The sequence below is a fragment of the Coregonus clupeaformis genome, chromosome 34, assembly GCF_020615455.1.
Source record: "Coregonus clupeaformis isolate EN_2021a chromosome 34, ASM2061545v1, whole genome shotgun sequence".
NCBI classification, from domain to species: domain Eukaryota; kingdom Metazoa; phylum Chordata; class Actinopteri; order Salmoniformes; family Salmonidae; genus Coregonus; species Coregonus clupeaformis.
In genome coordinates, this window is record NC_059225.1 from 2,109,906 (window position 1) to 2,122,494 (window position 12,589).

At 41.2% G+C, this 12,589-nt stretch overlaps 2 protein-coding genes across 3 annotated transcripts in view; one reads left to right on the forward strand and one right to left on the reverse strand.

Annotated features, from left to right (window-relative positions):
* The window catches only part of cpne3 (copine III), a 31,796-nt gene extending 29,402 nt beyond the window's left edge, over positions 1 to 2,394 (reverse strand). Inside the window, exon 1 of one of the 2 annotated variants that reach the window (XM_041861923.2) lies at positions 2,124 to 2,392. The gene's annotated coding sequence lies outside the window, so the exon portion shown is untranslated. Of the gene's footprint in view, positions 1 to 2,123 lie in introns of both variants that reach the window. The other variant, XM_041861924.2, reaches the window with a different exon arrangement.
* Positions 2,395 to 2,566: 172 nt separating this feature from the next.
* rmdn1 (regulator of microtubule dynamics 1) lies at positions 2,567 to 10,728 on the forward strand. The gene is made up of 10 exons (XM_041861925.2): positions 2,567 to 2,926; positions 3,724 to 3,829; positions 4,027 to 4,114; positions 4,515 to 4,674; positions 5,426 to 5,515; positions 5,609 to 5,664; positions 6,961 to 7,048; positions 8,335 to 8,365; positions 8,942 to 9,075; positions 9,690 to 10,728. The coding sequence occupies exons 1-10, from the start codon at positions 2,792 to 2,794 to the stop codon at positions 9,732 to 9,734; spliced, it is 933 nt and encodes a 310-aa protein (XP_041717859.1). The 5' UTR covers positions 2,567 to 2,791; the 3' UTR covers positions 9,735 to 10,728.
* The last annotated feature ends 1,861 nt before the right edge of the window (positions 10,729 to 12,589 follow it).

Genomic DNA, 12,589 nt, shown 5'->3' on the forward strand with positions numbered 1-12,589 from the left:
CTTTGTTGTCCTTAAGCCATTTTGCCACAACTTTGGAAGTATGCTTGGGGTCATTGTCCATTTGGGAGTCCCATTTGCGACCAAGCTTTCACTTCCTGACTGATATCTTGAGATGTTGCTTCAATATATCCACATAATTTTCCTCCTCATAATGCCATCTATTTTGTGAAGTGCACCAGTCCCTCCTGCAGCAAAACACCCCCACAGCATGATGCTGCCACCCCCGTGCTTCACGGTTGGGATGGTGTTCTTCGGCTTGCAAGCGACCCCCTTTTTCCTCCAAACATAACGATGGTCATTATGGCCAAACAGTTCTATTTTTGTTTCATCAGACCAGAGGACATTTCTTCAAAAAGTACTATCTTTGTCCCCATGTGCAGTTGCAAACCGTAGTCTGGCTTTTTTATGGCGGTTTTGGAGCAGTGGCTTCTTCCTTGCTGAGCGGCCTTTCAGGAGTGATTTCTGCATATTGCACCTTTAATCATAATCTCATTCCTAGACGCAGGGGTGGACTGGGACCAGATATCAGCCATGGCATTTCTAACACACCGGACCATTTTTTACCTCGAGCCTCCACACTGGCCCATTTTGTTTCTTGAGGCCCCCATTATTAGCCAGATAATGATCATTTTGAGCAACAACAAAAAAATAGACAGGTTCACTAGGCGAATTAATCCAGTCCGCCCTGCCCAGACACTTTCACCCAAATGCAGCAATAGCCTGGGGATGAGTTAATGCTGCCTTCATAACCAAGTGGGAAGGTGGTATTTACCATATAGAACAGGGGAAAAATCCACTTGATCGCCCCTTCAACTCGTAATTACTATACTGAACAAAAATATAAACGCAACATGCAACAATTTCAATGATTTTACTAAATTACAGTTCATATAAGGAAATCAGTTAATTTAAATAAATTCATTAGGCCCTAATGTCACATGACTGGGCAGGTAACTGTGGTCCAATGCCCTCCAAGGCCCACCCATGGCAGCACCCCTGCCCAGTCATGTGAAATCCATAGATTAGGGCCTAATGAACTGGGGAGCCAGGCCCAGCCAATCAGAATGAGTTTTTCCCCACAAAATGGCTTTATTACAGACAGAAATACTCCCCCATGCCAATTGCACACTCCCTCAAAACCTGTGGCATTGGGTTGTTTGACAAAACTGCACATTGTAAAGTGGCCTTTTATTGTCCCCAGCACAAGGTGCACCTGTGTAATGATCATGCCGTTTAATCAACTTCTTAATATACCACACCTGTCAGGTGGATGGATTATCTTGGTGAAGGAGAAATGCTCACTAACAGGGATGTAAACAAATTTGTGCACAACATTTGAGATAAAGCTTTTTGTGTGTATGGAACATTTCTGGGATGTTTTATTTCAGCTCATGAAACATGGGATCAACACTTTACATGTTGAGTTTATAGTTTTGTTCAGTGTAGAAGGAAAATAGTCTATCATCCCTGAGCTCCAACTTCTCCCACATGCTGACCTCTGACATCACCTACTAAGGAAATGACCTCGATTACAGCATTTTCGGGAGTTAAATGTAAAAAATCATCATAAAAAAAAAAATATATATATATATATATATATATATTAGTATGGTTTTTTTAACACCATAATTGTACAAGCATGATAGCTGTACTTTTAGTTTATGGTTGACCCAGCTTGATGGCCATTAGCTAATTGGCGTTTCTCAACGACTTCAAAGTACGTGAACGCGTCTAACTAGTACTTACGACTTCACAAATTATAAGTACCACCTTCCCACTTGGTTATGAACGCAGCATAAATTAATCATACTGTAGATGGTGGGTGGCTAGCAAAGTTAGGCTACTTGTTAGCTAGCTAATTTAATAACATAACTAGCTAGATATTGGTATTAGCTATACAATGTTAGACATACACCGCATACAGTAATGTAATGGCTGTCTTTCTATCCTGGTTTTGGTTTGACGTGACAACTGGCTGGTTAGCTAGCTAGCTATTTCTCTAGCTAGCTAGCTGTTTCTATTAGCTCCTGAAACACAAAGCATCAAACAATTTCACATCCCAGTCAGCAATGGCTAAACATAGAAAAGCCAAGCACAGCATTATTTATTAGGTAGTTACCTACCTCAATGTGTTTACTTTACAATACAGAGTCCCTCTGAAGTAATATGGGTCCTGCTCGGATCAAGCGCTGTTCCACAACTGCTCCGTGTCAAATCCGCCCACACCCCGCCTTGGGTGGGTCCCAGATACGCACTTTGCGCAATGTCGAAACGTGCAGGGAACACTGAACCTGTCCAATTAGAACCCCTTGTTTTTTTTTGTCGCAAAGCCGTTTCCGTTGCAAAACGTTTTGCTAAGGTTTGCAACGGTGATGCAACTGGTATGCATATCATTATATATTCTGTTGATTTCAGTTCTGACTACGGAACCTGTGAAGTAGCTTCTTGTTTCTAGTCGACACCATAAACCGAGGACGTATTTTGCAAAGACGCATTTAAGATAATCATCCAGAAAAAAACTGTTTTGAACATCATACCCACCAATGCAATGGTTTCGACGTTGAACAGTTGATACCAGAGAAAATACAGTGGGAAATACAAGTTAAATTGTGTAAAAATGATCATAAACAGATTTACAACAACCTGCTTTGAAGTTCGTGTTGTTTCGAAACGTTTTAGCTTATTGCGATCTTGAATGACCCACGTTTGTATAGAGTTCTACCTTTCAAAGCCTTGGGTGTGCGGCTCAGACTTCGAAGTGATCGTTCAGCTCTTGACTTGATTAGGGAGAATGATGGCAGGAGCAACTTTCATGCGATTTGCTGCCCGGACTGTGCTATCGGCACCTGCTTGTAAAGCCGTCAAGATCCGAGGATATCATCGACAATACTTGACTACTTTCAGGAACAATACCTCAAGTATTAACGTAAATAAACCTCCATTTACTTTTGACACCCTTCATCGGCCCAGTTTCTCCTAAGTTGCTTATGTGAAAGTGTTACATGCGACCTGGTAGAATAGAACCAGAGTGGTAGGCTATTTGTTGAAAGTATCTGACTATGTAAAACATACAGTAACTAGATAAACTACCCTGATCTGAATGGATATAGGTGAAAGGTCAGTAGGGTTATAAAGTACGGTAGGTAGGGTATTCTTATGTGATGTGATTGTCTCTGCACATTAACATTTGTTCAGTATCACTATTGAAAGGACAATAGGGTGCACATGATACAGAATAAACATGACAATATAAATTACATTTGACAATATTTACATTTAGTTATCATCATTATCGTTGTGTTCATTTGATATTACTTGAATATAAGAGATGACGCGAGGAGTATGCAATTGAGATTCTCCCTCAGAATTGTCCCTCTGCATTTGTTGTGTCTCGAGTACTTCGGTCAGAGGGACCTGAGCCAATTTGAGAATTTGAAAAACAAAACGTCTCAGGCACACCAACAAGTGGATTCCTCACAAGTAAAAGGGAGGAGGGGGGTCTAATATAGACTAGCCAGAGAGGTAACTGTGGTGGAATATATACTAACTGTAAGTCGCTCTGGATAAGAGCGTCTGCTAAATGACTAAAATGTAAATGTGTATATACAAGGTCTTGTGAAGCAGTCTTTAGTCATATCTGGTTTTATCAGGTTGTGACTGACACTGACAAGTGTTTTATGACTTCAATTCAACTACCTCGGTCTGTCCCACTCTCTGGTGCAGGGTGGAAGAACTGCATTTCTGCTCACCTTACCAGCACTATCTTATCTAGGCCTGGAAGCCTACAGGAGGGTGCAGAGTGCAACTGTGGTCCATGCTCTGGAAAAAGGTACACACCACCTGAAAATGACTAATTCAGAAGGGTTTTAATTAAATGCAATATCAAAATGATCTGAAAGGGAGAACTATTGAATCAGACATTACAATTATGAGTTTTCATATCCCGATTAAACATGCAAATGTATGATTTTGGGCTTTTTCCTATCCAGTTTCTCTATCCAATGGCACCTCTATTTTGCATTCTAGCTGAAGAGGTTGTGGAACAAGCAGATTACCTGTATAGCTGTGGGGAGACAGAGAAACTCTACCAGCTTCTGCTACAGTATAAGGACAGGTAGGCCTACTGTATGTCGTTTACATGTCAAGGCATGTGTTGTCCATTGCATGTGTATAAGACAGACAGACAGTGACCATTGCAAAAACAGAATGGTAGTATGTATTGATTGGGTTTGGCTGGGATCCAGCACGATTGTGCCAGTCAGGTTGTCTCACTGTTTGGATATCAGTTTGGGGTCATTGAACTAAGGAGTAAAAAGCCAGGACAAAGCTACAGTACCATTCAGGAACTCAGCAATCAAGGTCAGGTGACTTAAGAAGTAAGACAACAACACTTAATGCCCTCCAAATACTGTTAAATACTTCTAAAAACTTTTTGTTTCTGTCCCACTAGATTCTGCTGACCATTCAGTAATGACATTTTTGGAAATAAAATATTTGTGTGTGTGTGTGTCCAGTGATGATGCTGAGTTCCTGTGGAGGCTGGCGCGGGCGTCTCGTGACCTCTCCCTCCTCGCTCACATTGCTGCTGACGAGAAGAAGAGGCTGACCTTTGAGGCGTTTGAATACGCCAAGAAGGCCCTGGAGAAAAATGAGGCCTGCTTCGCAGCACACAAAGTAATAAAGGCTATGGTTTCTTCTCATTGAATCTCTGAAGAGAACATACTACAATACACTATTACTGCTGTGAAACTAAGCTAAATCATGGTTTTGATCAGGTTAATTTGCCTGCATAATTTTGAGGCTACGGTAATAAGATTAATCCGTTAATGCCTGGTTTGCTGCTATAGACCAAGTGGACAAGTTGCTACAAGTCCGGTCGAGGTAAACATTGTAATACAGAGCTTTGGTGAAAGTTTGTCATGTGAAATGCAAACCCTAATAGCACCAGAGGCAAAAGAAAAAGCCAAGGCCAATAGCACAGTGAAAAAATCATGGCTAAATGTCTCAACGGGCTGCTGGCTAAAATCTAATTATTCTTCTGAGTCTCAAGATTAGTCATTCTGAATTACGTATATATGCATCAGTACAGACGGTTGATAGGAGACTGATACAACTTTCCATTGAACAGTGAAACATTTGCTACTTTGTCATGTTTCCTGGTAGAGAGAGAGATATTCAGCAGTTAACCAAGTGCAAGGTTGGATTGTCTGTTTCTGAGGCCTAGAATTCTGTGTTCTGATCTGATAATGGAAAACACTTGTAGATCTATAAAATACTTAAGACCATTTTTAAGTTGTGTAAGCTAATCAAAAACATGTGAGGATATGGACGTCCATCTTGGTCATGGTTTTGGCTTCCTGGTCGGCCCCCACAATATTTATGTGGATATTCTAATTCTTCTACCCCCCGTCTCTCTCTTGGTTAGTGGTATGCAGTGTGCCTCAGTGACATAGGCGATTACGAGGGGGTCAAAGTAAAAATAGGAAATTCTTACATCATTAAAGAACATTTGCAGGTAAGTGTTTTTTAAAATAATTTACAGTATGTCATATCATATGATTATTAATTTAAATATTGGCAGCATTCTAAAATAAAATGCATCTTCCAGAGGGCCATCGAGCTAAATCCAAAAGATGCCACATCCATCCATATCTTGGGTTATTGGTGAGTTATACACTGATTATACAAAACATTAAGAACTCATTGCTCTTTCTATGACATAGACTGACCAGGTGAATCCAGGTGAAAGCTATGATCCCTTATTGATGTCACTTGTTAAATCCACTTCAAAATCAGTGTAGATGAAGGGGAGGAGACAGGTTAAAGGATTTCTAAGCCTTGAGACAATTGAGAAATGGATTGTGTATGTGTGCCATTTAGAGGGTGAATGGGCAAGACAAAAAATGTAAGTGCCTTTGAATGGGGTATGGTAGTAGGTGCCAGGTGCACCGGTTTGTGTCAAGAATAGTTTTTTTCCACGCTCAACAGTTTCCCGTGTGTATCAAGAATGGTCCACCACCCAAAGGACAACCAGCCAACTTGACACACTTGTGGGAAGCATTGGAGTCAACATTGGCCAGCATCCCTGGGGAACGCTTTCGACACCTTGTAGAGCATGCCCCGATGATTTGAAGCTGTTCTGAGGGCAAAAGGGGGTCTATATTAGGAAGGTGTTCCTCATATATAATAATATAATATGCCATTTAGCAGACGCTTTTATCCAAAGTGACACAGTCATGTGTGCATAAATGTTTACGTATGGGTGGTCCCGGGGATCGAACCCACTACCCTGGCGTTACAAGCGCCATGCTCTACCAATTGAGCTACAGAGGACCATATTTGGTATACTCAGTGTAGAAATGATGTACATAAAATAGAACTGTTATTTCTTAGGCAAGTTTTTGGTCCGTGTCTAAAGATATCCAGCATGTTGTGCCAGAGTCTGGGGTAGCGGTCTAAGCTCCAGACCACACATGCCACCAGGGCACCAGGGGTTTGAGGCCCAGCTTGGTCGGCTGTCTGTGTTGTACCTTCTGTCCTCCTGTGTTGTACCTTCTGTATCCCTGTGTTGTACCCCTGTGTTGTACCTTCTGTCCTCCTGTGTTGTACCTTCTGTATCCCTGTGTTGTACCCCTGTGTTGTACCTTCTGTACCCCTGTGTTGTACCTTCTGTACCCCTGTGTTGTACCTTCTGTACCGCTGTGTTGTACCTTCTGTACCCCTGTGTTGTACCTTCTGTCCCCCTGTGTTGTACCTTCTGTCCCCCTGTGTTGTACCTTCTGTCCCCCTGTGTTGTACCTTCTGTACCCCTGTGTTGTACCTTCTGTACCCCTGTGTTGTACCTTCTGTCCCCCTGTGTTGTACCTTCTGTCTATCTCCCAATCTTGAATTACATGTGTCCTGTCTAAAACAATATCAAAATACCTAAGGGGTACTGACAAAGCCGTTTTTCTCTTTTAGGTGTTTTGCCTTTGCTGAGTTGGCGTGGTATCAACGTAAAGTGGCAGCCATGATCTTCGCCTCTCCTCCCACTGCCACATACGAAGAGGTGTGTTAACTCCTAAGTGGCACCCTATCCCCTATATACAGTGAGCTCCGAAAGTATTGGGACAGTGACACGTCATTTCTGAAAATGTGTCGACGTCAATGAGCGCAAACTTGAACGTTGTGAAAATTCTGTGCAACTTCCGGCGCGCGTTTACTGTGAACACTGACGCTGTACCTGCTTTAAGTTACAGTTTTAACAGTGGCCAAATAGGTGACTGTGGCTATTTGATCATAATGTAGGCCTACCATAAAAAACTACGGAGAAAAAAGCATCCCATAACATTTTAACATGGAAATAACTGTTCTATCGTTCAGCCTACAGAAACAGCCAATGTGGTGTTCAATGCCTACATTCTATTAGACTTTTGAAGAAGAAAAAAAATGCAAGGCTTGACATTGACCTGTTTATCCACTTGTCCTTCAGACAAGGAGGTGACTGAAAATGTTGTGTTTGATGCAAGAAACCACTTTACAAAATAAAATGCATTATTATTCCCATACCATTATTACAGAGAATCAGACAAATTATGCTACGCTCTGCCTGTTGGCTACTAAGTTTATTCAAGACATCTCATAATACAACACTTCCCCTTTAAGACATAAAGCCTGACTCGCTTTTCAAAGATGTCTAGAAATGCACAGATTTTATGCGCTTGTTGGTAGCAACCACTCCCCCATTGTTGACTAGAAATGAGCTATAACTGGGCTAATAACTCACTAACTAGCAAAGAATATGAACAAATGTGCACGTGGCTACATGCAGCTCTCACTTTGATCTCAAAACAAGCGCATCTACTCACGACCACTCATACTGTAGCCTAAACACAGTCCAGTTCAAAGTGAATGGCACAGATCCATATATGGCAATGGCTATTTGCATATAGGCCTACTGCAGCTCTGATTGGTTATGGCACCGGTCTGTGTAGAATACGGGGCTGAGTCATGCCTGTCAACTAACTGTAGAAAGTTGAGTGAAATTCAATCTCGTGCTTCTCGGTGCTGGCTCATATTTCTTCTTCGCGGCAGTCTGAGGTGAGCTGCGTGCTAGAGGGAACATTGGACTGTCTCAATACTTTTGGAGCTCACTGTATACACTACTTTTGACCAGGACATATGGGTACTAGTCAAAAGAAGTGCACTATATAGGTGATAGGGTGCCATTTGGGACAGATGTGTGATGTCATACTTTTTCTTTTTACCCACAGTTCTTTGTAGATGAACAGTACAAGATCTTTGACTGTAAAATGTAAGGCATCATGTTTGACTATACTTTTTGTTTCACTTCAGGCTTTGGCGTTCTTCCTGAAAGCTGAAGAAGGTTTGTTGTGCTAAATGCAAAATTCTAACACAATGCAATGCAAAGATAGACCACAACCTGTCGTTTCCAATAGGAACAAATGAGTCATAGTATGCAGAACAAGCAAGGAGGGGGGCAGAGCAAAGCATGAGCTAGTGAGATCCTATTGGCACGTTCTAGCATGTATTTGGATATTTCTGTTAGGGAACACCTACTCTGTGACGTGTGCAATAACCCAATTCGCCCTTGCACTCCTTCTAATCAACACAATTTTTAAAACTTTGGCAAAGGGTAAAATCTACCAAACTTATTCCACTCAGTTCGTAACAGATTTTAGTTTGGTAACAGAAAATTGTATTGAAATCAATTGTTTAATCGATGACAAAATTAGCATAATGTCTGCAAAAATCTATTTTCCCACTGCCGGCTACTGGGCTTCCTCTCACCATATTTGATAGTGAGTGGAAACGCCAACCGGATGCTTCACACTTATACATACTGTGAAATATCTGACTCATTGTTCTGTCCGTGTTTCTAAAGCCACATGTTATGCAATACAAGGCAACGTTTATCCATCGTTTGATCATCTTTCCATAGTGGACCCCAACTTCTACAGTAAGAATCTGCTTATGCTGGGAAAGTCCTACATGGCAGTGAAGGACCAGGGGAATGCTGTGCTCTGGCTGAGAAAGGCACGGGACTACCCCCCTCACACAGAGGAAGACAAGGAGGTAAAATGTAATACTGTGTGGGCCGGTTTCCTGGACACATATTTAACCTGGTCCTGGAGATTCTCCATTGAAAGTGTGTTTTAGTCCAGGACTATGCTTAACCTGTGTTCAGAAACCGGCCCTATAACGGTTACCTGTAATTTAGAGGACATTCACGTGCTCGTCGGAAGTGGGAAACTTCCCAATAAGGAATTCGCAAGTCTGATATTATGTTCAAGTGCTTTTGAAGTCAGAAAAATTATTAAACCAATAATATTTTAGCTAGCTTGATAAGCTGCTAAGTTTGCTAATAATCAAGTTAGCCAGAATTAATTTACATTGACAATATGGTCAAACTAGCTACATTATCCACATTGACAAGTTTGTAATAGTCAAAAACGAATTTGTTGTCTTCTTTTGGTTGAAAAGTTGAAAGGTCAGTGGTGAAACGTCACAACTCAGCAACATTTTCTGAGTTTCCCACTTTTAATTACGACTTGGAGGGTTGTTCAAGTGAAACTTTCCAGGTCGGAACTCCGAACTTCCGATAACTCCCACAGCACGTGAACGCACCATTATCACAGGTACACTCTGATTGGATAGGAGCTCATTTGTTTATTTCCTGTTCTCCATAGGTCCATAAAGAAGCCCTTGACCTTCTGAAGAAGCTCGGGGCATAATATGACCTAGTCACACAGGGGCAAGAGGGCATTGTGTTGATAATAGGTGTAATCTATGTCTATCTACTATATGTATATCTTTGTACATATAGGCTATAATGTACGGCCTTAACTGGAAATGATACATGCCTTTCTACTAACCTGTGTATAGTGATTTACAGATGCTGTGATTTAACTTGAAATTAATGCTATTTTAATTTAATATGCTTATCAAGTCTGTAGTGATAGCTTGGCATTGTAACATTCAGGCAGGCATCTTATTGTCTTTGTAAATAGAAAGTAGAATGGGTGTCTGAATTTAAAATCCCAATATGCGGTCAATGAATGGGATCCAATGTGTTCCACGCAAATATTAACATTATACAGTCAGTTGTGGTCAATTCATTGTTGAAATGGCAGTTGAGTTGAAATGGTATTCAGTCCCAACCATGGCCTTAATCTATGCGGTTTCACTCACAATTATTTTAATGAATTCAAACCCAGTTGTAAAGATGGTCAGATATTTATTAAATATGGTTCTTTCCACAGGCAAGATCCAACCAAAAAAAAGAAATGTTTTTAAGAACATAATAAAAATCGATGACAGGTTTTTGTGAATCCTGAGCAGAAGGCCTCCGACACCCCCACGTCTCTCAAAACAGAAAAGCATGAGGGACAGGGGTTTATTTCTTTATTTCTTTAACTCATAAATCCATCTTCTATTCATTCATTAACATGGGTAAAAGCAGATCAAAAATGAATTTTCTATAGTCTCTGGTAGGGAGCGCTCTGTACAATGTAGTATTAGGTGTTTTACAGTGTGCATCTACGTATATATGTTACAGTTCATGTCTGATATGAATGAGGCGTCACAGAGCCGGTCTCTCGATGTTGGTGAGGCTCTGAAGAATAATTATTAAGTACTTGACTTTGTCTTTTTTACATTGAGTTAATTTTCATATACAATTGATTTCTTTGATTATTGATTTGTTCAAAAGGAAGCATGTTGTCATTATGTGGTGGGTTGATTTTCTTCTTCTGTCATTCATACAAGGGTAGTTACACAAATGCTCCTTGTCATCTCTACTTTTCTCACCAATAGGAAGTGAATAGATGTTATATACATCATGACATAACTTCACCATGAACCCCTAACTTTAATCTAAATTCTGGTTTGCACTGCAGTGGTCAGAACAGAATTCAACAGACTGCTTTGTCATAGCTGATGGGCTAGGGCTTGTCCCTCCCTCACCAGACAATCAAAACAAAAGAAGCACCAGAGGTGTTAGTAGAGATTTCACATTTCAAGAGAGAAAAATGTACTAGAAAATAACAAATCAGCAACGTAAGAAAAGGACAGCCTAAAGCATCATCAAGGTTGGCATGGCAGGTCATGCTTTGCTGACTTACTAATAGAACTTGGACTGGGGTGGGGTTTAGGGGGGTTGCTACCTATAGGAGAATGTGGACTGACATGGGGTGGGGTTTAGGGGGGTTGCTACCTATAGGAGAATGTGGACTGACATGGGGTGGGGTTTAGGGGGTTTACTACCTATAGGAGAATGTGGACTGACATGGGGTGGGGTTTAGGGGGTTTGCTACCTATAGGAGAATGTGGACTGACATGGGGTGGGGTTTAGGGGGTTTACTACCTATAGGAGAATGTGGACTGACATGGGGTGGGGCTTAGGGGGTTTACTACCTATAGGAGAATGTGGACTGACATGGGGTGGGGTTTAGGGGGTTTACTACCTATAGGAGAATGTGGACTGACATGGGGTGGGGTTTAGGGGGTTTACTACCTATAGGAGAATGTGGACTGACATGGGGTGGGGTTTAGGGGGTTTACACTGTAGAAGGTTATCACAGGTTATTCTATTTGACCGGTGATGGCACAATACTACACAATAGCTCAAGGGAGTTGGGACACCTATGTATCCTTGCAGAGACAATGCAAATGACCTTGTAGGGTTTCAAGGGGGGATATACACTGCGTAACACTAACAATCATTGTCCATTCAGAAGGCTGCTCAGTTACTTAGTTACTAAGTCTAAGAGTAAGAAAAAGGTCACTCGCTGATTTTCATTCATTTCATGGCAAAGAAACATTTTGTCATTTTACTGCAATTTTGTACATCTTTTGTTGAATGCATTAACTTCCAAGACATGAGCATTCAATTAGTGGGTAGCAACTAGCACTAGGAAGCACTTCTGGCACTGACATTTCTGTTGTATGCATGTGACATACAGAAACATTTTTAGCAGGAAAAGTCAAGTAACTCATCAATTTACTATCCCAGAAAGGGAGTTAGTGCACCAAACACGGGAGATAGATACATCCATAACTAAATGTGTTATTTTCATTTCGCGTTTATTTCTCTCCATGAGTAGCAACTGCTTTGCTTCGGGTGAACATACAGCATTTGAGACGAAGGCTTATTAATCTCTCTCTCTCAAAAGACAAGAAAAAAGAACATTACTTAATAAATTAAATAGGCAGGTAAATGATGTAGTAAGAAGAAGAGGAGTAGCAAGGTGCAGTGCCATGGCTTGAGAGCAAAGCTTTGAGTGCCAGTTATAAACCTGCCACTACAGCAGAGACCTAGAAGCCCCCAACCCCAAACCACTGCTGCCACCAGTCAACACCACTCAGTCACAACATATGTCTCTCTCAGAGCTGGTGTACACAAACAGCCAGTAACAAGCACCCATATAGGTCCTAGAATTCAACATTATAGGATCTCTATGCAAGTACCATTCTATCAGGCAACTGCATAAAAATAAAAATGGGTCCCATTAACTCATTCATAAAACGGAACCACTGATTTGATCCATATCCTCTTCCGAAGCAACAAACCTTTGTAGGCTACACATCA